Genomic DNA, 25,389 nt, shown 5'->3' with positions numbered 1-25,389 from the left:
GGTCGGCTAGGGTTTCGGGATGAGAGACTGGAGGATCAATAGAAGGTCGCTTGTTCGTCACGAGCAAACTCATCGGTCGGAATTCACACCAGCGATGGATTTCGAAGACGACCGTTCTTTGATCTCGACGAACGCTTTCATCGGCATGTAAAGATCGTGAGATACTTTATCATACGGTGTAGGATATCTACGACCTCAGATCTTGATAGGTCCGACAAACAGAGATCCGAACTGAGTCTTTCGGACTCGCGCGCCGAAGCGATTCGATGACCACAACAATGAACATACAAAAGTCGCGCTCGGATGCTTCGACGGGGCTCTTTCGTACTCTGACTACAATCTCTCCGGCTGCTCATTATCATGCGCCGTTCTACGGTCTTACTGTTCTTGCGTCGGATATGTTGAGGAACTGTTCGGCCGAAGATCGCAGTAGTGGGACCGTTCGGAGGCGGGCGAGTTAGCTTTCGGATCGATGGTAAGTGCCGACCTCTTTTAGCTTTCATGAGCGACTCAATCGATTGCTTCCACCAACTACTAACCGCTTGGTATCATGTGTAAGATAAGCGCATCTGTGAGACGAAATCGACTTGTATGACGTCTGAACCAGCTACGAGGGGACGCAATCGTTGATAACAGCGTAACCGCTATCTGTATTCCGCCTGCCACCGAATCAGACAAGCTCGAGACGCGATCCTCCAAAATATATCTGAGTTTTCGTCGTTGTAGGCTTCCGACTCCATGGTCTCCAGAGAAACTAGGTCTTCCGACCCATGTTAATGCCTGACTTGATCATCCGTCTACACGCCTACACGCTTTCACTACCAGTCAGTTTCAAGTTTTTGATTGTGATGCCACATGCTAGCAAAAAGCATCGACCATATCACCTGTACTATTATGGCAGCCCTGGCATTGGATTTTTATCTGAACATGGGGTGTTGAAGCAAGAATTTGAGTGTCAAGTAACCTGCAAGATGAGGAATGGCAAGAAACTCTGGTCCAAACGCCATGCGACGTATGCCCGATCACCCGGCTTCGAAATGTACACCCGAAATCATCATTCCGGCCGAAAGAATCAACATGATCGCAAGCAGTAACATCAGCTCGACACCATGACGACAGTTTCTATCTTGTCCTGTATGCCATCCATCGGAAGTCGTGCGTTGTCTCGACCGGACTGGCTATACAAGATGAGCAACTCGCCCCGTCTCGACTCGCCCCGTCTCGACTCGCCCCATCTCGACTCGCGAGTCGGAGCCTCATCTCGATTCGCCCCATCTTGATTCGCCCCATCTTGATCCGCCCCCTCTCGATCATCCCCGTCTCGTCCTGAGGCAAGTCCTCCAACCGAAAAAATCACCCTCCACCTCGACCGCAAAAGCTGCAGCCGCGACGGGGTCGACGGTGACTGCATCCTTCCCCCCGGATCGACCTCTACCTCGACCTCGAAAGCGAACGTGCCCTCGAATCCGACGTCCTCGACCCGAACGTCTTCGAAAGCGGGCCCCTCCGGCCCGGCGTCTTCGGATCCGACGCCCGTCACCTTCAGGTATTTGGGTGAGATCTACACGAGGAGGAAGAAACATGCGTCCTATCACCTCTACTATTACGGCAACCCTTACATTGGATTCCCACTCAGACATGCGTTGTTGAGTGACGATCTGTTGTATTACATGATCTACGTGGAGAGGAACGGCAAAGAACTCTTCGAACAGCTCGGCAAGTTCCTGAGCAGCCGAGACAACGTGGCGATCACCTTCAATTCAAAGGAGATCTTGCTTTTGTTCCGGCATGGTGTCCCGAATCGAGTCGACTTGCACGGATCCACCTATGATCCACCAAGCGTTGTGCAAGGTCTGGTTCCACAGCGCGGAGGCTCAAAGACTGGCGCTCGACAGGATGCCACACGACTGCCGGGGTACGTCGTGGCCGCCAATCACTGCCATCGTCGATCCTCTGGACTACCGGCAGATCGCTGCCGCACCTTCGACCATTGTGTCCGCGTCCCTGATCGGCGGGCCTCAGATCGTCGCTCGTCCTCCCCCCGCCCCCGCCATGTGGTCGACGTTGGACTACCTGTTTGTGAACGGCACGCCGGCGATCGTCGCATGGGCGAAGGACCTCCTGAAGCCCGAACACAAAATTTTGTCCGTCGACGTCGAGGTAGAAAGCGATGAGGGGGTGGATCAAGTTGGTGTGAAGAGGAGGAGGAAGACGGTGGATGAGAAGGGGCAGAAGGCGGAAAAGGTGACCGAGGGAACCAGGAAGAGCAGGAAGTCGAGCAAATCGGGAGCGGGAGCGGGAGTAGCAAGCGTTCGCGCCGGGGCCCGACTTTAACGATCACGAACCATGATGACTGTTCTTATCTTTTCTTGTATATTGTGACGATCTCACGACCTCTTGTATAGCAATACGTCCGTACTCGCCCATTCCGATATGACAGCATGTCTCGACTCGACGATCATTACACATGGACCAAGGTGGTCTCGACGGCGCATCTTGGTCAGGTCATAGGCGTTTTCGAGGAAGTGGCAAAGTTTCGGTAGGGTATGTTACAGCCGTTTCGCTCGAGAAAGCAAAGATCGAGTCCGCTTCTACTGTACCAGTAGCAGCTAGAGCCGCTCTCATGATCAGACCATTCAGTGATCAGAAGAGGACCTTGATTAGAAGAGGACCTGGACCGGCATGCTCCGTATCGGCCATCTGAAACGACCAAGAATCATCGCTCGACTGTGATCACGTGACCGATTCCGGACTTGTCCGCACCTCGTTTCTCTGTTGAACAACCACGGTAATCTCGCCATTGGCATGCTTTTATCGCCTTCCTTTCCATTCGAACAAGATTATCCACACGGCCGACCTGCCATCAAGCACTATGATCGTATTCATCACATATCTATCTTTGGACACAGCGGACACCAATCTCGTAACCTGCGTCACCTGATCCAAAGGAGTTTTATCGGCGTTGCACGTTTCGGATCTCGGGCCGGAGGTGGAGGGATGCATGCCTTTGCACATATAAAGAGGATCAGGTCCTTCATTGAGACGCTTGGATTCGATGAGATGATTCGACGATCTCGCGGCTTCTCTTGAACGAGCATATCCGAAGAAGGAAATCACAAAGATTCAACCTCGCGGACAATGCCAGAATACAACTTCTTGACGCAGGAACAACGGGATTTCTTCGTTGAGCATGGGTGGTTGAGGATTCCCAATGGTGAATAACACGACCATACTACCACCGGCCGTCTCACGCATATCACGCCTCGATCCTGCTCTACTTTACAATTTCCTGACTAACCCACGTTGCCGACGTCTGTGTAGCGATCAACAAGGAATACCTAGACCGGTGGATGTCGAACCTCTGGGTCCGGCTAGGTTTCGATGAGCACGACAAGTCTACCTGGAAGGACGATTACTTGAAGATGTAAGTCGAGCCCTGACCGTCTTCAGCTTCTCGTATCTCGTCGGTGATTGATGGAAGGTTGAATATGATTCCACCAGGCCGAAGCATAACGAAGTACCTATTTCGGAATTCTCTCCTGACGCATGGAAAGCGATGTGTAAGTCCTTTTCACCTCATCCTATCCTCAATACACGCCATCTCCATCGTGTAGTATAGCTAACTCATCCTGAACTGGGCTTTCTCTCGGTCTGTAGGCGAGATCGTCGGCGGAGAAGAAAAGATCGATACCGAACGGGAATACTTGGCTGGAGACAACTTTATCGTGAATTTCGGGAAGGAAGAGTGGAAGACTGTAGGTACACACCTGTCCTAACATGAATCCTACTCCCGATCGCTCCGGAGATCGAGATCGAGGTCGGCATCGACATCGGCAGAGATGCGCACTCTTTGACTGACTCGTGGTTGCCTATTCCTCCTTCCTTCCCACCTCTCAACCGACAGGGCGGCGAACGCAAGCCCCAAGAGAACACCGGTTGGCACATCGACAACGACTACTTCCGGCATTTCTTGGATTCCTCCTCGAACGCCTTGACGATCATCAACTGTTTCACCGACATCCTGCCTCGCGGTGGCGGGACGGTAGTTGCCGAGGATGGGATTGAGAGGATAGTCAAGGTTTTGTATGACCATCCGGAGGGACTCGATCCGCCCTTTGATTATCTGTGTGCGCATTGTAAGGGGTTGGAGAAGTATGTTACCGTGAGTACCAGGAGAGAGCATCGATTGTCTATCCGGGAAGACCTGATTCGATGTCTTTCGAAATATTATAGGTCGAGGCCAAAGCCGGGGATGTAATCATCACTCACGCGCTGCTCGTAAGCTTGACATCAAACTCGTACTCGCAGGCGACAGCTTACGTCTTCCATCTCGTACTGATGGATAGCCTCATGCGGCAAGCCGGAACCATATGCACTATGCTCGGGTGATCACGAACCCGCATGTCAACCTCAAGGAGCCATACAATCTCAATCGAGCGGATGGAGACTACGTAGGTCTTTCCCGTCCGCCAGCTCCCAGTCTTGATGCTGATTTCAAAGAGTGGTCTTTTGGATTTGCTCAGACGCTGTGCGAGCAAGTCATCCTTCGAGCTCTGAACCGCTCCAGTATCCCCGAATACACCCCCACTCGCCCTCGCCAGACCTACTTCCCGCGGACGTTCACCTTCAAACGAGCTCGTATTCAAGAAGAACTCGACCGCATGATCCAGTTCGCAGCGTCAAAGGGCCTGCCTGCTTCGTCCGTGGAGTCGCTCTACGTAAAAGGGGAGGATGTTGTCAGGGAACACGAGAAGAGGAATGGGTATGACCGGCCGCACGGGCCTGGTGGAGTCTGCGTTAGCAGCAAGGATCCGATCGGGAAGGCTTTTGCCGAACAGAGGGCGAGGGAGATGGGGTTGGCTTCTTGAGGCGGATCGGATGCGCAGTTGGAAACAGATCCTGGTACGGAGACGGGTTTGTTCGTTGTATCATATTCTTTTACTTCTTCGCCTGTATGCGATCTCGGACAGGTAGGGCATTTTAGCTCTGTGGAATAATGATCCATGTTCACTTCAGTTGCTCTGCTTTCTTTGCTCTCAAAAGATGGAACAGACAATCGAGTTCTTATGACAACATGTGACTTCCCTTTTCGATGAGGAAGCATACTTCACAAAGCATTGGGAACGGTCTGTAAATTCTCTTTCTGGCCATTCTATACCCGGAACGTACAGCTTGACTCTACTATATAAATATGCTTCTCAGGCCAACTCATATCTCTGGAAAACAAGGGTCCCGATCCATCTGATGGATCGTCCCATCTAATTCGATTCAGCACTCAGACGCTTTCTACCATCTCAACTGGCAGCTTCTTTCCCCTCGATGTTTGGCCAACAGTCGCACGGCTGTAACGACCTCTTCCCGTCGATTTGGGCTACTAGACAAGAACGCACTATAATGAGCAATCCTTCCCCTGGCCGAGCTGATACTGTGACATACGCATCCTCCAAGAACGCAAAGTGGACCGGGAAGTTCTTCTCGAACCGCCAGGCAAACATCTCCGCCAAAGTCAATGTTCGTGTCTGAGTTCGTTCTGGCTCCTGATGCGACGTGCCGGTGTAGGTCAACAACTTATAACTCTACCGGAACCCCCATCGCTGTCCCTTACCTCAGGTCCGTCGGGGTGGCAACCTATCGATCTGCATGATCCCAGATGGCATGTCGAGGCCGGCGAATCATAAGAATTCCGTACAGTCAGGATTTGTTTGCGCGGAGATGCTCACCGATAGCAAACCTGTATGTGCATATACCCGGCGTCAGCGTCTTTCTGCTCCAGGAAGACGAGCCTGCCCCGGTGATGCAGGGTATCGACGATATGCTTGAATGTGTTCAGTACGATGGCTTTTCGGTGATGTAAGCCGATACCGAAATCCGCAGGTTCGTAGTCGCTACCCGAATCCGATTGGTCGTCCCGGTGTTTCTCAAGTTTCGACCAAGAGAGCAACAGATCGTCGTCATATTGTTCCTCCTGTTTCAACCAGGAGGACAACAGATATTTCGCTTCTATATGTGAAAGCAAGATGGTGAGTCTCCCCTCCTTTTGTGTGCAGACGGTGGCTGCAGACTTACCAATCGCACTGCCTTGACATCTGACGAATCCATGGTCCGTATCCTTGTACTCATAAAGATGTCTCCAAGGAACCCCGATAGAATCCGCATAATCGCATGACTTGTTGTCCGGAAAGCCCTCCCAGTCTACAGGATCAGTGATCCATTCCAGACTTGATACATCCTCAGCCGATGTATCTCTCCGAGAGTAAGACGGGGTTTTCGATCGTGCATCCAATGCGGCATTCGAATCTGGTCCGATTGACGTCCAATGAGCGACTACGCTGCTGTATATCGGTCGGCGATCGAAAACCTCAACTCTAAATCCTCGCGCCTGCCGAGCGAAGGCAAACAATTCGAACATGTTAGATTGCTATCAAGCAAGGATGGAGACACTACTACGCCCATGCCTTTGATGCTCTCGGGATCGCAAGCGAAGCATACGTACCATAATCCATTCATATTCCTGCTGTGACAAGCCGTGCAAGTCCGATGTGCCGTCAGGCGCAGCAGCGGGTGTAGCGTTGTCGTATCGTTCTTTCATGCAGGTGTTGTTCTGTGCCTGAGCGATCGTCACCCGTCTCATGGCTTCAGCCACCTCTCCCTCAGGGCTCCTGGACAAGTATTCGGACAATTCAACAGCATAACCAGATTTTCCACGTCGGAAAATGCTCACAGCGGCTGCAAGAGTTCGACCAGTCTCCTCCTCGGCCTTGCCCTCTCCAGCTTGTATATGTCTTGCATCGAAAGCTTTCCCGGGCGGATCCGCCTCGGCTACTTGTCCATTAAGTGAGCTCACTTGTTGATGAGACTTACACGTATCGACTACTTACCGCACGAGATCCCATAATCGCTTCACTCTCCCTGGGTGATCGTATTGCGGGATGGGTTATTGGAAGGGATGATAGAGATACTATCAGAGATGCGCCTTTGATCACCGATGACGGAAGCCTACTCACGAGCAGCAAATCTGAATTTTCACTCCATGCACGTGATTCTGATCGTCGCCCATTGCGATACCTTTCTGAATATAGGCGATCCTATTCTCACGATGCAAAGACATGACAACCTCCTGCAAATCAGATGCCAACTTGATACGTTTCTGTTTCTCTACCATTATTTCCGAACGAGTGGGTGGTCTCCATTTATTGACCCAGAGTCGAGTTGGTCTTTGCTTTTCTCTGTTCACCCAGTCGGCGAAAGCTCTTTGGACTGGAGTTCAGAAGTGTAGAAGAGGATCAGCCATGGCTTCCAATAGACCAAGACGGCAAGTAGTAGGACCGACCGGTTTCTGGGCTTTGATGACAGCAAGTTTCGATGAATGCGTAGCCTGGATCTCTTCCTCCAGCGAGATCGCCGCTGTGACGACTTTGTTCCAGTTGTTCTCGCCACTCGCCTCGATGGTAATCCGCCCAATCACACAGCCGAAAAGCATCACTCGACATCCAGCGGCAAGGTTCGGAGGCGACAACTTGAGGTTCGGACGCTTGCTGAGAGTCAAAGTGGAAATCCACTTCAATGAATCTATCGTCGAGACGAGGAAATGGCCTATGGAGGTAGTCGTGGTCGCTGAAATCATGGAACGGATCCACTTCATGAGTCAAGCATCGATATCGTCGGACGTCCTGTCCATTCTGGTCGAACTTTGTTACCAGGATCCCACACGAACCGACAACGTGTTATGTTGCACGAAAGGGTCATCGGCCGGCGATCTGTATGACGAGAGTACGATTCCACTGACTCACACTGTCCTGACTCTCATCGTCCGAAGTGCTCCAGCCGCACGAATCGCTCGAATCGCATTCCATGTCCGACATCACGTGAAGGAGAAGAACGTGAGGCCTCGGGGGTCCTTTGCGTTCTGGTGTATTTGCTATAACAGACTCTTCTCAGTACATGAGATCTTCAACGTCGAGGTCAGACTCACGCTAGTAGATTGTGATCTCTGCTTCGGTCATGTAATGATTAGGACGAAAATGGTGCGACGAAATCGCTCTTCTCTCTGCTGATCTGCTGACGAACGTTGGACCGCTTTAACAACTTGCCCTCCTTCCATGAGAAGAAAGAACGGATACAGCCGCTACTGACCTGGACTCCACAGGGATGGTGTCGTTACGTTGATAGGTAGCTAGGTAGACGTCAACCCTGGGACGAGCTCGAGTCAGGAGAGGCGATGTTTGTAGACGAGGCAGGAGGAAAGACCTGAAATGCCGAGGAGGACGGCAACGTGCAAACGGGCAAAGGACGCAATCACACCAGGCTGTGCAGGCAACGTGTCCTGTGTGATCGCATGTGTGATGGGGCCGTCGCAGGAGAAAAAAATAACAAAGTCTGATGAGCTGATGATCCAGAAAGATTGATGCGATTGACACCGAAGGGGGGCGATGATGACGACACGTTAGCGCGTGTCAACCCGAAACAGCGACAGTGACGATGGGATGCAGATGAAACAGTTATCGTATCCACTGACCACTGATCTTGAGGGCGTCAAGCGACAAGTTATCGTATAATACCCGCCTTATAATAGGAGATTTGCCATTCTATGTACATGTCTGAAGCAACAGGGTTTTTCCTCACTATTCGATTGATCAGAAGCGACACCGTACGAAGCGATTTGCGATCCGGCTTCACGATTCGGGGATCAATCAAGTGTCGACCAGAATCGACGAGAAGTTGACTGGATCTATCTCATCGTAGTGGATTCTCTGCACAAGGTAGCGGGTCGTCGGCCGATAGCATGATCCGAGTTGTCACCTTGTGGAATGGAAATGCGAGGGCGAAGATATATTAAAACAGACTACATCGGGAAGCGATGATCCTAGGCATCGCTTCTTCTGCTCGGACGCTACGGCGCCGAAATCCAATTTCATACAAAAGCCTCACTAGCGTCCCCCGAAAATAATACCGTAGCTTCTGGAGCGTATCAGCTGATCCTACTGTACAACATGCTTTGCTTGCTTGCTCATATCGCCATCGAACGACACATCCGATTTACTTTGCTTTGCGGAACAATTCGTCTTCTTTTCAGGTTCAATCTAGGTTGACGAGCTGAGAGGGCAAGTCGCCATGCCTTTCTTTGGTCTGAGCTTTGCACTTGGGCCAATATCGCGATGGCGTTGGCGATATCCTCACGTCGATCCGCGTGACTGTGCCGGAGAAGACCTAAACAAGTCAGGCCTTCAAATGTTGCGCTTTGACTGTACATACGATTGCTCTAGGAAGTCAAACATGATAGGGTGGATTTGGACCGGCCAGTTGCACATCTCCGCCGGGTCCATCCGTCTCTGCTCAATCCGAGTACCGCGTGGTGGTTCCCCTATATCAGTTGACCTTACGTTGTTTAGCTGAATCATACAGTAGGGGGCTTCAAAGTTTGTCGCGCGATCCGCGGTGTGAAGTCGATCGCGGTCCCCTAAATAGTCGCAAACTGTGAAACCCCCACGTGACTTTTCGTGCGATCTTCGGCGATCTACGGCGATTTCTTGAAAATTGGGTCAAAATGCATAAGCCACCGGTGGCGGTGGCTTGAATCAGGCACCGGATGTACTTTTGAATCCGATTCGCGGACATCGTTACAAAAAGAAGCTCCGCTCTCGTTCATGCCGTACTCTCCGACCCTTGTTGTTGAAGTCGACCTGATTGACAGCTATATGGCTAAGAATCGCTCTATCTCTTTCGTCTGCTAGCCCACATACCGATTTCTAGACATCATCATGCCCAGGACCTCTCGGAGAAAGAATGCCATCAACCTACTGACCCGACAAGCCAAGGGCATCGCGTATATCCTGCTCGTACACGAGTTGATGAGGCGACGAATCATCCGTCGTGGTCACTTTATCGCACAAGATGAAGACGATGCCCGTCAGCTGCTCGACATACGCACCAGCAGAGATAAGCGAGCCTCACGAGTGCTCCAAATGGCTCTCCTCTGCGTCGTTTCACGCCTCGATACTGTGCTGAAGAGCCGTTACCTATACCGGGGACCAACGCGAGGACTGAAGAAGTTAAGGAATCCGAATTTCGAGCGGTACATGCACATGGACGACGTGTGGTTTAAACAGATGGTCAGTTCATCAAATTACTCTACGAAAAGCTGTGCACTTACTCGCCAATCGGTCCTTTAGGCTCGGATGAGCAAGGTCTGTTACTTCCAATTGGTTCAAACGATCGAAAACGACCCGGTATTCTCCAACAACTCACGAAATCCTCAGGCTCCAGTAGAATACCAACTGCTGATGACCTTGAAGCGTATCGGAATGGAGGGGAACGGTGTGTCAGTGGGTCAAATGGCTAGAGACTTCTCAATAGCCGGTGAGTTCATGTGCCGTCCGTGCGAACTGGATCGAGCTGCATCCACTCACCCGTAGCGGCTTGTCGATCTTCTTTAGAGGGAACCGTCGAGCTCTGGACCCTGCGATGTATTACGGCGATCACAAGACAGCTCTCTCATCTATTGAGTTGGCCGGACAAACGAGAACGCAGGAAGATAGCTGCGCAGATAGGTCGCCGCTCACCTTTCCCGGACTGCGTCGGTTTTGTGGATGGTTCGGTGATACCACTGGCTTATAAGCCCGGCTTGAAGGACGCGGTGGATTTCTGGCATTACAAGGGCTTCTATGCTCTCAGCCTTATGGCCTGTTGCGACCAAAACAAGCGGTTTCGGTATGCTCTCTTGGGGTTTCCGGGGTCAGCACACGATGCCCGTGTTTTCGGATATACTCAAGTACGCACCCGACGGATCATCTCCAGCCCGTTCGCTTACCTATCTGTTCTCTCCAGCTCGTGTTGACTCCGCATCGGTTCTTCTCGCCTGGGCAGTGGATTATCGGAGACTCTGCCTTCCAACTTACCGATAACGTCGTTACCCCTTATAAGCGGGTACGGGGACAGGCTCGACTGCCGCAGGACAAGCATCGCTTCAATCAGCGCCTTTCGTCCATCCGAGTCGCGATCGAGCACTCGTTCGGCATGTTGAAAATGCGCTGGCAAAGCCTTCGAGGGTTAAGAAGCCAGATCGACACCCAAATAGATCTCAATAGGGCGTTGAATTGGGTCAGGACAGCCCTGATTCTACATAACTTCGTGACAGACAATCCCGACGACGACTTCTGGGACGGGCAGGATATGGATCGCTTGATGGAGACGTTCGAGGCCGAAGCGGCGGCAATCCGGCAGCAGTGGAATGAATATGTCGGAGGCGAAGAAGGAGACGGTGACGATGAGGTGGCGGCGCCTCGGGGACAGGATGATAGACGACGACGCTTTGTGAAGCAATGGGCAGAAGAGAGGAACTATCAGCGGGCGTATGTAGATGACGACAGCGATGACGAATAGATTGATGAACATACCCTATAGACCGGCGGCCTGTTTCGCATCAGCCGCTGACAAGCCGTGGCCGATATACTTCTCAAACATGGCCAGCTTAGCCGAGAGCAATTCCCTCTCCTCCTTGACCTGCTCCGCTTTCAACTTGGCGGTATGTTCCGCCTCGGCCATCCTCAACTTCTGTTCGTGCTCTACTTCCTCCTGACGACGTTTGGCAGCGCGCTCGGCGGCCTTATCCTCGTATTCCCTTTCAGCAATCGCGACCCTCCTCTCCTCCAGGCCAGACGTCCTCTCTTTGTGGGCCTTGTCCGCAGCAAGTAATTGTGCGTCCATCGCCGCATTGACTTCCATCATCTTGGTGATCGGGGAGAGGAAGTCGTCCGCAGGCTGCTCCTTCCTGCTCCTCTTGCTCGCATCCTTGACCAACGCCGGGTCTCGAGGTGCAGCTTTAGTAGAGGAACGGTTGGTAGATCGAGATGAGTTCGAGCCGGTAGGGGAAAGCTGATTGCTCTTTCGGAGAGACAGGAGCCTAGACGTGTTCGTCTCGTCATCCGTCTCAGGCTCGCCATAATCGTCCACATCCCTTTCCGCCTCCTTCGAGAACAGGCGAATGTAATCCGCATCCTTCTCAAAATCGTGATTGGGGTCGCCGCCTCCAAAGGAATCGTCACCTCCAACGTAGCCACGAGAGTTCCGACTAGGACCGGAGTCTTCAGGGATCTCGTCATCCTGAGTATGGCCTAGACCGAGCTGGACTTCGAGCGAGACTGAGTCTTCTCGGCCGGTTTCAAGCAAGGTAGAGGGCCGATTGGCGGTGCGTGAACCCATGACAGGTGCGAGTACTTGGTAATACGGATACTTCTTCTCAAAATTCGCTAAGATCAACGCAACGAGTTAGGAAGGCTGAGGATCGCTACTCCCGGCTGGCTGCCCTCACCTGTAAAGACCGCCCGAGTCCTCTTCTTTCTCTGGTTCTCTTCCCTCTCTGCCTGGCTCATGTTGCTCTCGTCTTCCTCAATATCCGCCAGGGTAACTCCGTTTCCAGTCGAGAACCACTCGCTATCGGCATCTCTCCACGCATCCGTAATTCCCCGTATCTAAAGGACCCCATCAACGAAATAGGTGATGGTGAGCGGGCGGCGCGATCATCTACCAGAGGACGGCTCACCTTCGACTCTACATGCGATGGCGTCTTGTCACACTTGATACCGGCTTCCTTGATACTCGTCAGGATCTGCTCGCAACAGGCCTGCCTTCCAGCCTTCTGCAGATGCTTGTACCAGTCGTAATTCTCTGCTTCCGTCAGCCAGGCTACGATGACATCCTCGGCGTTCTGCGTCCCGTCCGCGTTCGTGAGAGACTTCCACTGAGTCTTTTGATTGGCACTGGTGGCTGAAGCTTTGCTAGAGGCTGTAGATTTGGTGGTCGTAGTTGAGCTCTGACTGCTGGAAAGGGTAGGATCGATGGGAATGATGGGTGTCACGCTACGGTTGCGCTGTTGAGGTGCCGGTCTAGGTTTCTTGTTGTGGGGACCAGCGACAGGAGGGACAAAGGTCGAAGCCGAACGCTTCTGAGCGGTGGTGCTAGATGATGGCATGTTGGAGATAGGTTGACGGCGAGTGGTGGTGGTGGTAGGGGAAGGAGGTAGCATCTGTTGAATCTGGGAGTTGGTGCGGCCGATTACCCTGCTCGATCGTCGTTGAGTCGGAGCCGATGATGCTTCCTGTTCGATGGGTAGAGAGAGAGTTTGATCTGGTGCTTCCTGCTCATGATATAAGATGAAGAGAGTTGGATGGTTGTCAGCCCAAAGAGGCTCGAAACGATACGGTCTTAGGCTAGTCCGGATCAGGCAAGAGGTCGAAATGGCTGGTATTCCGACGTCCACTTTTGATGAGCTCGTAACTTCTCGAAAAACGCACTTCAGACATTCTAATTTCTTCGAAGGGCTTGCTTTCTCGCTGAGGATCTCATATACATCAATTTGTGACGATTACAAGTGCTGGTTGTGCATATATGAGGATCGCAGCTGACATAGGTATGCAGGTCGAAGGGGTCTAGACCCGTTCGACCTGCGATGTGGTCCGCGATGTGATCTGATGCGGGGCCCCACGTTTTGCAACCTTTCATGTGATGACGCGTGCGAAGATTTCGTAACTTTGAAACCCCCTAGTACTGCTACTCACCTCGAGTGCCTCTTGATTCGATAGCGTCGTAATCCGACTGGGACTCGGTGTTCTGTTCCTGACCAAGGTTCATCCGTCTCATAGCTTCCTCTGCCTCTTGTTCAGGGGTCCTGAGCGAGGGTAGGTTGAAAAACGGTGGTCGGATGGATTTGAGGGAAACGAGTGATACTTACAGCGGCTGCAAAAATTCGACCCTAAATCTCTTCGGGTTGTACAGGTCGTACTCTCGGATCTGATCCAACGACAGCCACCTGGTCTGAATCCACTCCGGCTGTGCTGCTGTTATTAGTTGATAGGTTGGATAGATACTGTGCTGTTTCTCGGTGCTTACCGCGGGATGACCCAAAATCTCTTCACTGGACCTATATGTTTTCGTTCATTCGTTCATTGACGCATGATGGCAGGTGAGAGATGAAGAATCGTCAGACACAAGCCTCGAATATTGAACAACGTGGAGAGTACACTCACGGGCAGAAGATTTGCAGGTGCGCTTCATGCAGGAGACGCGGATCGTCCTCAGTGGGGTCATGCTTTGTAACGATGTCTCCCTCAACGTAGAATATTCTGTTCTGTCGCTGCAGCGAGACGATGACCTCCCGCAGAGCGGGCACCATTCTCTGGGACCTCTCATACTCTGTATCCGATTGAATCGATATTCTGCCTTCGTTCCAGAACTTCGTGTCTCTTTGCAGTCGAGCATCAGCCCAGTCGGTGAAAGCCTTGTGGACTGAGATGAAACCAGTTGATTGCGATCAGCGATGCTCCGAAGAGTTTTGAGATCGAAAAAGGCCGAGGCTGACTTATTTCAGGCCGTTCTAGGCAACAAGAATCGATAAAAGCGTAGCCGAGATGAGCTTGTTCCAGCAGGTGTCGCCATTCGGGTGAATACATATCCGCCCGATCACATAGCCGGTGACTATGTCGATCGGCCCATTTGCAAGATCCCCGGGAAGCGACTTGCATATTCGCATCGCTTCCAAAGAAGTAGACCAGTTCCAAATCGATGAAATCTCCGTCCACGCGATTCTGCCACCTGCGGTCTTCGGCTACATCATCAAAATCGCACGGGTACGGGTTGACGGGGTGAATTTGAACTTGGTATAATTCGGGACCTTGTGCTTCCTCCTAACCATATAATTTATGGGGAGATAGCAGGTCCTCGCCCGATAGCTACGATTCTGTATCGGCGCCCTATGAAACGGACATGCCGTCTCAGCGCCCGGATGCCAAGACCTATCTGTCACGCACGTGACCCCATGACCGATGACGTAACCGGTCAACGCCGAGAAGGCCTTGGGTGGGTCGGGACGTTGGCACAGCAAGTAGCTCTGTCTCGAAGACGTGGAGAGGGTTGAATCGACATATTTCGTTCGTGATTGTAGCTATACCTCCTCGTTACCAAACACCTAGAATAGATTCTATTAACCACTCCTACGGTTCGACCTATAAACACCTTCTACGATGTCCGCCGCGATCCAGGATCACGTCGCCGAAGTCCGTCCTTCATCTCCCTACTTCCCCTTGCCGAATAAGCCGCATCCTGAAGCTGATCTCTGTCCTCTTTCGTAACCTTGACAGCACACCAGACTCACCAATGAGATTGAAGAGATCGATTACGCTCCGCCTACTCTGAAGCAGGTCGAGAGCCAGTTGAACGAGGTCAACAAGCAGTTGACGGGGAGTAGGAACGCGTTGGGGAAGTTGGAGAAGGCTACGTGAGTGTCGGTCGTGGAGCTGTTCCGATCAGCGTGTGGACTGAAGTCCTCTTATACGATGTTCTGAAAACTCCCTTGTCACCGTATCTTCACAAACTACCCGGTCTATTTAGCAAGAAGGAATACCAAGAATGGGCCGAGATCCGAGATCGAACCTCGAAACGATTCTGGGAACGGGTCAAGCATCCCCGGTCTTATCAAGAGAAACTCAGCGACAAAGAGTCCAAGGAAGAACGGGAGTATTTGGAGGCGTTCGAATAGGAGAGGAGGTTGAAAGCCGAGATCGAGGCTATGGAGGGGGAGGTGGCTAGTTATGAGAACGAGGTGAGTCATCGCGTCAGTCGATATCAGGGGGGCCAGGTCGGGGCAGTTCCGGGGGTCGTCCGTTGACGATGGACATAAGCTGATCATCGAATGTCATCGGGATACCATTGTGGGAGGACAGATCAAGAACCTGAAACCCCTGGCGACGCAGCATGAACGGCTGAGAAAGTCTTTGGAACAGCTGTACGAAAGGGTCTTTGGTGGACCTACTCCTTGTAAGTCCAGCATGAGAACTTGAACGTCGTCCCTCTTCCTTCTCCGATCTGTCTATCGATGAGTTCAAGATCGAGAGCTGACCTTGAGGTCAATCATCTTGCTGATATCGCTTCCTCCTCCTACTTATCATCGCTCACACTACTGCGCACGCCTTAACACTCCGGCTCATTTGCCTACTCTCCTAACTCGCCTTATCCTGCCGCCCGGACTCATCTCGATCGACTCGTATGAATGAAACTAACCGAATCAGCCCACCCAGAGGAGGATCAAGCTGAACAAGCTTATCAGGCCGCTCTGACGCATTACAACGAGGTCAGTCCATCTTTCCACTTTACACAGGAATTCCGGTGCCTTTTCCTGCTTTTCTCCTGTCTGCTTTCTTGCCCCGAAGCTGATCTGATATCATTGTGCGCGGAGGATACAGTTGCAAGGCAGGGTGACCAACGAGTCTAGGGCTTATGACTTATTGAAGCAGGCGGATAGGGCCATGGCCATGTCGTATAAGAACATGACGAGCGTGAGTTTCTCTGCCATCGCCCTTTCCTATCTCATCATCCTGTCCTTTCGCTCGAGCTGACCACCTATCCTATGAATGTCCGGATTACCGTAGGCTCTCTCAGCCTCCCAGTTCGACATGTTTGGCGGCGGGATGGGAGCGGACATGATGGAGCGCAACGCACTCTCGGAAGCTCAGAGGTGTGCGGATCAAGCGAGGATGTTTGTGGTCCAGGCGAAAGGGTTGCAACCCTTGATCAGGGACTTGAGCGATTTCCAGGTTCCTCGAGCGTGAGTCTACCGTTTCGGCCGTGATCAAACACGAAGGAAGCAAATCGGACCGAGCTGATGAAAGATGGAACTTTTGCGATGCGCCCAGCTCGATGGGAGACATCTTTTTCGACAACATCTTTACCGACATGGCCATGCACGACAAGATCCAACAATCCGCCAAACGACTCCAGATCTCTCACCTCGAGCTCCGAGAAGTCCTCTCGCAATCCCTCTCCCACCTGCACGGGCTGGAAGAACAGTCCCGGTCTGTCGAGGGCGAGTTGAACTCGGCGAGGGAGAGGCTCAAGGGGGTCAGGAAGGGGATCATGGAGTTGGCTGGGGAGAGCTTGCCGGTCTATACCGGTGGAGCTCCGCCGGGTTATGTTCCGCCTGCTCCTGCCGAGCAGGGTCAGCCTCAAGTTCAAGTGCAGGGTCAAGGGAGGTATTACGGGAATCCGTTTGCCAGCTCGTTGGAACAGCAACAGTATTGAGTCGAGCGGGATGCGATCGATGTATGGGTAGAGCGGTGTTGCAAGAATTCTTGCTCGGGTCAGTGTTTACATAATACCGTAAGGGAAATCCGATTAGGAAGCGTCTCGTCTTCAGAGAATATAGATGTATACGGTCAGACAGCTCTTAATGTCAGAGCTCGAACGTCATGAACAGAGTCCAAGATTGTCAAGACATGCGATTTCGACGTTTTATGGGTTCAACCCAGAAAATCGTCACGTTTCGAACTTGATCGAACATATTGGGTATGCGTTTCGGCGCAGAAGCCTGAAGTGACGTAATCGAACCGGATTTAGCACTGGCACTCCTCGACACTGAGTGCGTCCTCCCATTCATTAGATCATTAGCAAGTCCCGTGCACAATGACGGTGTAGCGGTGGAGACGGCCTAACGACTCCATCATCCGATAACATTATCATCAACAGCGTTATCCTGGCGATCTCAAGATGAAACACGCCGTTCGAAATCTCGGACTAGTGTCCAGCTGATACGGCCGCAGATTGACCTGGATCGCCGGAAATTCAAGTACCCGTAGTCATCTCTGGAATACGTCATCAATCGCAATCATCCACCCGTCGATAAGACCTCCAAACCGGGCTGAGATTGCCTTTGGAAAGGAAAAGAACTACTGAAAGGAGGCCAAGCCTTTGAAGCTGGATACGGAACGACACCTCGAGGTGTACGAATCCGTTGAATCCGATGTGAGTGCCGCCGTTAGTCGATTGCTAGTTTTGCAGACACAGGATCTTATAGAACGACCTCAGATCGACAATTTCACTTTCCAGCTGAAAATCCTCCCATCGAACACATAATATCTCTGTGTACCTTCTTGTACCATCACAAACTCACATCCTATACCTACGTCGGAATCACCAAAGCGAGACAAACGTAATCTGCGCCATGGGGACCTTCACCTTTCCCCGTCCTACCAAGAACCATTGGAGAGGAACTCGACATGCGGCGATGAGAGCGGTCGAGCTGTTCACCCCGCAGATGTATGTCACATGTATGGGTACCGGTGAGTCGGCAGCGCGGCGTCTCATCGTTGTCGAGCCTTGAGTCGTACAGGAAATGTGCTCATCGATAACTCATCTCGGGGCTTGACAGGAGTGTTGGCGGTTCTTCTGAACAGGAATCCTTATCAGTTTCGAGGTCTCGGTGAGCCGCCGGATCAATCACGTCTCAATTCGATGAAATCCTCTTAAGTTTGAGTGCTGATCGTCGTCCTTCCTTGCGTTATACTACATCTATCTCGCCTATCGCCATCGCTACCACCACAACTACGACTTTTTTCTTATTTCTCTGTACACAATACTAAATCTCACCTCAACAGAAACCATCTCCACCGTGGTTTTCGTCTTGGACCTCGTCCTCTTCACAACGATTACCCTGACATTCTTCACCCGGTGGATAATGTTTCCCGCGCCGACCCGCAAGATGTTTGATTCGGACGTCGATCAGACCACCTACCTCTCCTGCGGGACGATCGCTGCAGCGACCCTCGTAGAGCTCGTCACCCTCATACCCGGAACACATTGGCACAATTGGGGTTATGCAGCCTATGCTCTCTGGTGGGCTGTGGTAGTTCTCTCTCTCTTCGCCGGAAGCGTGGTCTACTGGATCCTGATCAGGGATGAAGAAGTCCACTTGGGGAACTTGAGTCCGACGTTGCTATATCCCGTCACAGGGATACTGGCGACCAGCGCATCGGGGGCGGTCGTCGTCAGCTATAATGAGGACATCGGACCGGGATTAGGAGTCGGCGTTGCGGTCGTTTCTTATCTCCTGCTCGGAATGGGTGAGTTCGAGTGGACCGCGTTCAGTCCTGGAGTCACCTCACACCGTCGCTAATCATCAACGATTTTCATCAACTCGACCCCGGCCTTCCCGCTTCCCTCACATTCCGCCCTTGTTATGTCCCTCATTGTTTTACCCAGGTTTCTTCCTAGCCGTCTTGACCCTGACAGCCTACTTTACTCGTCTCCTCACCAATCAAACCCCGGACCCGAAAAAGATCGCCGCCCAGTTCATTCCCGTCGCGGCGCTTGCCAATGCCGCCTATGCATTCGACGAACTGGGATACGTCGCTGGGCCCAAGAAGAGATTGTTGCAGACGTTCGGAAAGGGACCGACCGCGGTCAGCGGGGTCGGTGAGTCCCTACAATTTTGCGTGGTGATAGGTTTCCTAGGGATCGAGGGCTGATTTTGTGGCATTCTCGGCGGATTCGTAGGCGACGGTATGTACGCGATGGGGATCGTTTGGAGCTTGATGTGTTGGGGATTCTCCGTGTGAGTCGATTCCTGATGGCCCTCGAATTCATGCGGTCCCGACACAATAATGCTCACACCAAACGTTCCCGGTGCCGTCGGATCACAGGTACTGGATGATCATCGGATTCCTGACATTCTTCTCGGACGCGAAAAAGTCAAAGTTTTCGCTCTACACCTGGTCGGCCGGTACGTCTCGTTCTCGTTTCCTTTCACTCGACCAAGCCCAACAGAACTCGAACGCTGACGCTTAAGTATGATCCTGTACCTCGACAGCGTATCCGATTGGCGCTTTTGGAGTCGCATGCACCCAGTTCGCCGAGGGTTTTGATTCCACCGCCTTTCGCGTCGTCTCCACCATCATATGCATCTTCTCGGTCATCTACTGGTTGTTCCTGGTCGTCTACACCTTGCCGCTCCTGATCTCGGGGGAGTTGTTATTGCAGAATGGTCGACATAAGGGGGAAGAGGAGGAAGAAGAAGAAGGTGTGAGGGACGGAGAAGGCGATGGTGGGGGATCGAGTCGGCGTACGACGTCTGACGTATGATATACGAGCTACAAGACAAGAGCCGGACAGGCTGTTATAATATACAAGAGACGGCAAGAGAGGATCGTGAACGGTCGTTATAATGTACATCGAGGCAGCAAGAATTGATCGTGATCGTATTCGTATCCCGTCAGAGTGAAAGCGACTATTCGCAACGCCCGTCGAGGACGCTTGTTACTTCAGAAGGCGGCATCTCCTTGGTGTTTTAAGAGGACCTTTCCCGCATGCTGACTCCCTACTTGAGTATCCCAAGAAGGTAATTTACTGCGGTGAGAATCTTTCGACCGAAACGATCATCGGGAACGATCTGGAGCGGACAGACGCGTGAGAAAAGTCTGCAATCGCTCGCATCCGTGTGGCGATCGGGTCACAAAAGCGTTCGAGCAATGGGATAGATACTATGACATTGCGTGCTTCACATAAGACAAGAAGGTAGCATCGTGTATCACGTCTAAAGCACGATCGGTTCAAGTAGCATTTGGGATAGTTTACGAAGACTGAGTTTAAACGAAACCAATGGAGCCCGGCCATATTCGTGCGCCCGGTTGTGCGATCATCGAATGACGTGTCTGTATCTCTGGCTCTCAGGTCAGCCTTCAGCACTACCCCGCTGTTCATTCTTCCTTACGAGGATAGGCATCGTCGGCGCGTCGACCAAACATGAAGATATAGCAGCTGCCGATCATTTCTTGAAGCGTTCTCACGCGTTCGACATCGTCGCTCGAAGCGAGAACCTAAAATGACGTGGCGCGTGGCTAAAGGTACGGGTCAGTTGCCTCTTTGGTGCATATCCAGTTCGACATGCTCAAGGAAGCGCATCAGCTGAAGCGCACAGCTCATGCAGCTCACAGCGAGCGACGTATCCTATTCGCTAGAGAGTTCGGGTACGTGTCGTTGAAGTCGCTTTTTTAAACAAGGGGGATTTCATTGAAAACAAATGACCACTGTTCGCGATGCCGATTGGCGACTGACAGGACTGTCGCATCATAAGGTTCAGCCGATAGGACGTTCTCACAGTAATAGCTCTACAAATCGACATAGATATCGGGTTGGGCCGACGGAGAAGCCTCTGGGAGAAGAACGCTGGAGGACCTATGCAACGAACGTCAGCGCCTTATCGAATCGATTCATCACGTTGAATTCGACTCGATAGGCCCGGGAAGGTCATGTTCGACTCAGACTAGACCTAGCTTATCTTATAGACATTAGGAACAACATCGTCGGTCGAACGGTCGACGAATCAGGTCGCAATCGCGCTGGAGAATCCTTCAAGCGACATAAATATTTTATGTCGCTTGAGGAAAAACAATGAAAATGGCGAAAAAAAGGCAAAAAGAACGCTACACGATCCCGATGGATCGGGATGAGGGCTTTTAAAAATAGATAAATATAAAACTAGGAAGCACTACGGCAATCAATATTTTGGCGACAGCGAAAGCGCCCCAGCTCTCTATTATAAGTCTGGCTCGCGGAGAAACGTCTAATCCAGCGAGAAGCCCGTCGACAGAAGCCTTGTCTCAAGATGTCGTACAAGCCGAATGCTGCATCGTTGGTATAGCTCTTCTATCACGATGTCACCACAAAGGTCAAACGACATTCACAGAGACGGAAGGACAGTCAAGACGATCGAGAACATGTCGGTTCGTCTCGCCGACATACGTACAAGCACTTGAGAGGCGAGCGCGCGACTTGGTGAGACTGAAACGCTGCAACGCGCGAATATTCACGACAACAAGGCGAAATCCCGTGCATAAAGAATGAGATCACCCACGGATCCTAGCCTTTCGAGGACACAGTGTCTATCACAAATCGGAGCATCGATACATACACCAAGCAAACCACGTCGACAAGGAGATATAGACTTAGTCGACACGGAGAATTAGATCTAGGCATACGCGTCACACGCGGGTCAGTGGGATTCTTCCCGACATCTCGCTCGTCCGCCGCCAGACTTGTTCATTCTTGCAATCCTCAAAATACAAGTCTTGCGCTGTCTCGGAGCCCAGTATACTCCCACTCGCAGTTATTGTACGCCGACGATCGTTGAGCGCTGCCTTGCAATTCGCGTGCTTCTCGAGGGTCAGCAAACGTTTGCCTTCTCGCCACGCGACCCGTTCTACGCAAACGTAGACCTTGGACAGTAGAGGTCTCGAAAAGCACCAAGCGCTCGGGAGACGATTAGAATACGCTCAAGATCATTCCGAAATCTCGGAGCGAAACAAGATAAGTGCAAGATCAGCCTGGCCTCACGACTCAACGCTCGTAGAGTGAACAGAAATGATCTATGGCGTACGAAATGAAAGCTTATTATAATAACATCGGATCCGAACCTAATACAATGACGATCGAGTTCCGGAAACCCATTCAGAGAAGACCGCTGCGAACCTGCCACCGGGGACGAGGGTTCGCAGAGCCTCGTAGCCCTTTCCCGAAGGATCGGACTACCGTCGACATCATCGGATCAGTCGAGCATAGGAGGACTATCGGTTGTGTCGCCAAGGGCTCTCATCATGCAGGGTTTCCGGCGGTTCGTATCTACAACTATGGTACAACCTTCGAAGAATTCAAGTCAGCTTATAGGTCGAGCGAACGACGAACAAAAAGACGAAGCGACTCACAGGGACAAGTTTCCAACACTACAACTACAACCTCTAGATCAAACGCGAGTTAGCATTCGCCTCGAAAGGATCGCGAGCGGAGTCGAAGTGAGAACTCACAAGCCAGACATCAGGAGACCACAGTACAACCTGTTACAATACAACCTTGACATCGAAAGCGAGTCAGCATCTGAATCGAGTGAATCGGAGGCAAACGATGAAAAACAACTTACAGAAGCCAAGACCGCGCAGCTCTACATTTACAACCTTCAAGCCGGACACGGATCAGTACCGGCTGTGAGGAGAGGAAGCGAAGGCCGGGAAATTGCACTCACAACGCGCGGGTCCACATCTATAAAGATAGTATATAACCTGCGAATTCAAGGCGAGTCAGTCGGGTTATGTGGTCGAGGTGCTTAGAGCGCAGAAGGACGAAACGCACCCGGAACCCCTAGTCCCACCAAGCTGCGCCTACACCCGTCTGTTGGAAGCCGATGTCAATCGATGATGAACAAAGGAATCATGACCGGACTCACCCATCATCCTAGAGACTCTGGCTTGCGAAGATGACCACCCGCCGCCAGTAGCTAATCCACACACCGTCAAAGTGCCCAGCAAGCCGAGGACCATAGCCGTTGAGGAGCACACAAAGCTAAACGGGCTTCACTCTCCCTTCCGAGTACGGTCGACGCTCTACTCGGAGCAGTCTTCCATGGCCCGGGCCACGACATCCGTCTATGAACAACCGATGTGCCGTCAGCGACTAAAGGATATCACGAGGTGTCGAAGATGGGCGGAACGTACCTTGATGCGAGTGGATCGTGAGCGAGTGGTGCTGCCACTTCGGTGCCTCGGTGGACGGTCCGGCCCGCTACCCTCCTGGGTCGACGAACGGGTCTAAAAGCACACGGTTATGGGTCAGCGAAAGTCGTGAACATTCGAGATCTATCGGAACATACCTGGGCTGTGCGAAGTCCATGCGTATGGTGACTTGTCTGAGTTGCGACAAACACTCGGGTACTTCGCTGCTGCCGCCGTGTCACTCGTCCTGATGGTGGAGATCAGCCGTGTCGGGGAACGGGCAAGAACGCGACGAGCAATCTGTTTCGACCTGTCACGGGGATGGAAATTCGGACTTTTTATTCGCCCCCTCGCGTGACGCTTCGGTATCAAGCCCTAACGGCCGTAAGTAGGGGCCTAGCTTCCGCCGGACAAGTCCACTGTAGGTTAGCCAAGCACCGGTGAAGTCGAGGGGAAATGAAGGATGAAAGAGGAACGATACGCCTGCGGGTTGACAACACCAAGATGACGTGAGCACGCGTGTCGGAAGCAAGAATACTTCCGAGAGGAATGACGACATACCTTGAGTGAAAAAAAAAAACCGTTGACCGGTATCGAGGACGACCGCTGCGGACAATAGCAAACCGATGGCGTCAGCGAAGTCTGGCGAAGGGTGCGAAACGATTCGGGGCGAACGTGTACAAAGATGAAGAAGACGAAATGTTGAAGTGGACTTTCAAACTCGAGCAGTGATGTACGGGACGAAGAGGACGAGGGGAACGAGACCAGCCGAGATGATAGAACGGGGTTGATGGGAATGAGAGCAAGGATGGGACGATGCCATCCTGCGAAGGACTTACTCACCAACGTGGATCGAAGCCGGAAGAGTGTAGTTGAAGACGAAGTTGAAGGTCATGAAGATGGATGATGATGATGAGATGAAGATGACAAGTCGAAGAAGATGAAATGGCGAAAGGGAAAGGAGGCGGGGGGCTCAGCTTATATCCCTTTTCCGAGTATGAGGGAGCCAAGAATTTTCTCGCCTTTCCAACGACCGGACGACGCGAGGAGCTAGGAGCGACTGCGCAGGGGAGTCGGTGGCACGTGCACCCGACAGGTTTCCTCCTCTTCGTCCCGTCCCTCTCCCTTTCCGACTCGCCACACGCACGTTCCCGGCAGAGGAGGGAGGCCGGAACGAGAACGATAGCGGAAGAGGGACATGACGGCGGAACGTGGAGAGGACGGCAGAGCGAGGAGGGGAGGGCGGAACGAAGAGGATATGGCGGGAAGAGGAGAAGACGGCGGAACGAGGAGAGGACTAGTGAGTTACGAGATGGCTTTGTGGCTTCGCTTACGCTGCTGCATTTCCCGCCAGTTTTAGAAAATTTTGTACCTATTGGTCTTATAAGGTTTGATGGCTTTTTCGGAAGCAAATCGGAAGTAAATGCGGATACAGATTTACCTCGTCACGCCAAGCTCAAATCATATAAATGGACGACGGTTGGCGATCGAAGATCAGTGACCAAGGGCAAGGAACCGGATTTCGACGCTTGTGTAAGTTACACGCATACACGATGTTTGTCCCACATCAAATCAGAAAGAAGGGTCCGAAGCCTACGACGCCCGAAATCGCCGGAGAGAAAAACGTCACGTCCTCCGATATCGCTGGCAACAAGGAGAACGACAACGGAGAGCCAAAGGAGTCCGCACCTCGTGAGTTATATTCACATTTCGGTTGATTCACCAATGACTAATTTGGGCTTTGTCAAAACAAACAGAAGATCGGGATCAGCGCAAAGGGAACGCTCCGAACACGAGCGGCAAAGAGAACAAAGAGCGAAAGGGCAAAGAGAGAGCTTCGGACCCGAAGGAGTCTGCCTGTAAGTCTTACTCGGAGAATTTGTTCGTACTGTAGTCGCTTATGTTGCTTCGTTGAAAGCCCCCCTGCGCGGGCCGTCCGGCTCATCGAAGAGGAAGAGAGAACCTTCCGTCCAGTCGTCCGTCCGGAAACCTCCCGCTCCGTCGTCGTCGACCGTTCGGAAATCTCCCGACCCGTCGTCGTCGACCGTTCGAAAATCTCCCGCTCCGTCGGCGTCGACTGCTCGGAAAC

General features: G+C 52.1%; 6 protein-coding genes across 6 annotated transcripts; 3 read left to right on the top strand and 3 right to left on the bottom strand.

The window, feature by feature from the left end:
* The first annotated feature begins 2,839 nt into the window (after positions 1 to 2,839).
* Positions 2,840 to 5,013, top strand: HD553DRAFT_314357 (uncharacterized protein). The gene is made up of 8 exons (XM_046180340.1): positions 2,840 to 3,214; positions 3,322 to 3,424; positions 3,502 to 3,560; positions 3,658 to 3,755; positions 3,905 to 4,162; positions 4,234 to 4,278; positions 4,347 to 4,451; positions 4,524 to 5,013. The coding sequence occupies exons 1-8, from the start codon at positions 3,139 to 3,141 to the stop codon at positions 4,866 to 4,868; spliced, it is 1,089 nt and encodes a 362-aa protein (XP_046035117.1). The 5' UTR covers positions 2,840 to 3,138; the 3' UTR covers positions 4,869 to 5,013.
* Positions 5,014 to 5,033: 20 nt separating this feature from the next.
* HD553DRAFT_314352 (uncharacterized protein) lies at positions 5,034 to 7,742 on the bottom strand. Its single transcript, XM_046180339.1, has 10 exons — positions 7,331 to 7,742; positions 7,005 to 7,257; positions 6,879 to 6,909; positions 6,722 to 6,819; positions 6,494 to 6,659; positions 6,067 to 6,379; positions 5,721 to 6,000; positions 5,606 to 5,636; positions 5,437 to 5,537; positions 5,034 to 5,371 (listed from the first exon to the last, which is right to left on the bottom strand). Exons 1-10 carry the CDS (start codon positions 7,488 to 7,490, stop codon positions 5,287 to 5,289), a joined length of 1,518 nt encoding a protein of 505 aa, XP_046035116.1. The 5' UTR covers positions 7,491 to 7,742; the 3' UTR covers positions 5,034 to 5,286.
* A 3,652-nt stretch (positions 7,743 to 11,394) lies between these two features.
* Positions 11,395 to 12,967, bottom strand: HD553DRAFT_343597 (uncharacterized protein; the record flags this gene model as incomplete). The annotated part of the gene is made up of 3 exons (XM_046182889.1): positions 11,395 to 12,245; positions 12,308 to 12,467; positions 12,539 to 12,967. 3 exons carry the CDS (start codon positions 12,965 to 12,967, stop codon positions 11,395 to 11,397), a joined length of 1,440 nt encoding a protein of 479 aa, XP_046035115.1.
* Positions 12,968 to 14,940: 1,973 nt separating this feature from the next.
* On the top strand, positions 14,941 to 17,288 carry HD553DRAFT_351138 (uncharacterized protein). Its single transcript, XM_046183593.1, has 9 exons — positions 14,941 to 15,047; positions 15,132 to 15,268; positions 15,382 to 15,445; positions 15,530 to 15,592; positions 15,714 to 15,807; positions 16,059 to 16,120; positions 16,233 to 16,325; positions 16,419 to 16,594; positions 16,683 to 17,288. The coding sequence occupies exons 1-9, from the start codon at positions 15,015 to 15,017 to the stop codon at positions 17,065 to 17,067; spliced, it is 1,107 nt and encodes a 368-aa protein (XP_046035114.1). The 5' UTR covers positions 14,941 to 15,014; the 3' UTR covers positions 17,068 to 17,288.
* A 698-nt stretch (positions 17,289 to 17,986) lies between these two features.
* HD553DRAFT_325067 (voltage-dependent anion channel) lies at positions 17,987 to 19,902 on the top strand (the record flags this gene model as incomplete). The annotated part of the gene is made up of 7 exons (XM_046181562.1): positions 17,987 to 18,104; positions 18,194 to 18,244; positions 18,420 to 18,884; positions 19,024 to 19,236; positions 19,318 to 19,375; positions 19,464 to 19,543; positions 19,631 to 19,902. The coding sequence occupies 7 exons, from the start codon at positions 17,987 to 17,989 to the stop codon at positions 19,900 to 19,902; spliced, it is 1,257 nt and encodes a 418-aa protein (XP_046035113.1).
* Positions 19,903 to 20,073: 171 nt separating this feature from the next.
* On the bottom strand, positions 20,074 to 24,195 carry HD553DRAFT_358244 (uncharacterized protein; the record flags this gene model as incomplete). Its single annotated transcript, XM_046183905.1, is given in 14 exon segments — positions 20,074 to 20,636; positions 20,752 to 20,766; positions 20,918 to 20,994; positions 21,935 to 22,018; positions 22,153 to 22,184; positions 22,288 to 22,343; positions 22,521 to 22,538; positions 22,620 to 22,649; positions 22,733 to 22,753; positions 22,835 to 22,871; positions 22,942 to 22,970; positions 23,304 to 23,396; positions 23,862 to 24,124; positions 24,144 to 24,195. The coding sequence occupies 14 exon segments, from the start codon at positions 24,193 to 24,195 to the stop codon at positions 20,517 to 20,519; spliced, it is 927 nt and encodes a 308-aa protein (XP_046035112.1). The 3' UTR covers positions 20,074 to 20,516.
* Between the last annotated feature and the right edge of the window lie 1,194 nt (positions 24,196 to 25,389).

Source organism: Filobasidium floriforme (assembly GCF_021052385.1).
Source record: "Filobasidium floriforme strain CBS 6241 chromosome Unknown HD553scaffold_16, whole genome shotgun sequence".
NCBI lineage: Eukaryota > Fungi > Basidiomycota > Tremellomycetes > Filobasidiales > Filobasidiaceae > Filobasidium > Filobasidium floriforme.
Note: the sequence above shows the minus strand (reverse complement) of the source record. Positions and strands in the feature narration are given on the sequence as shown.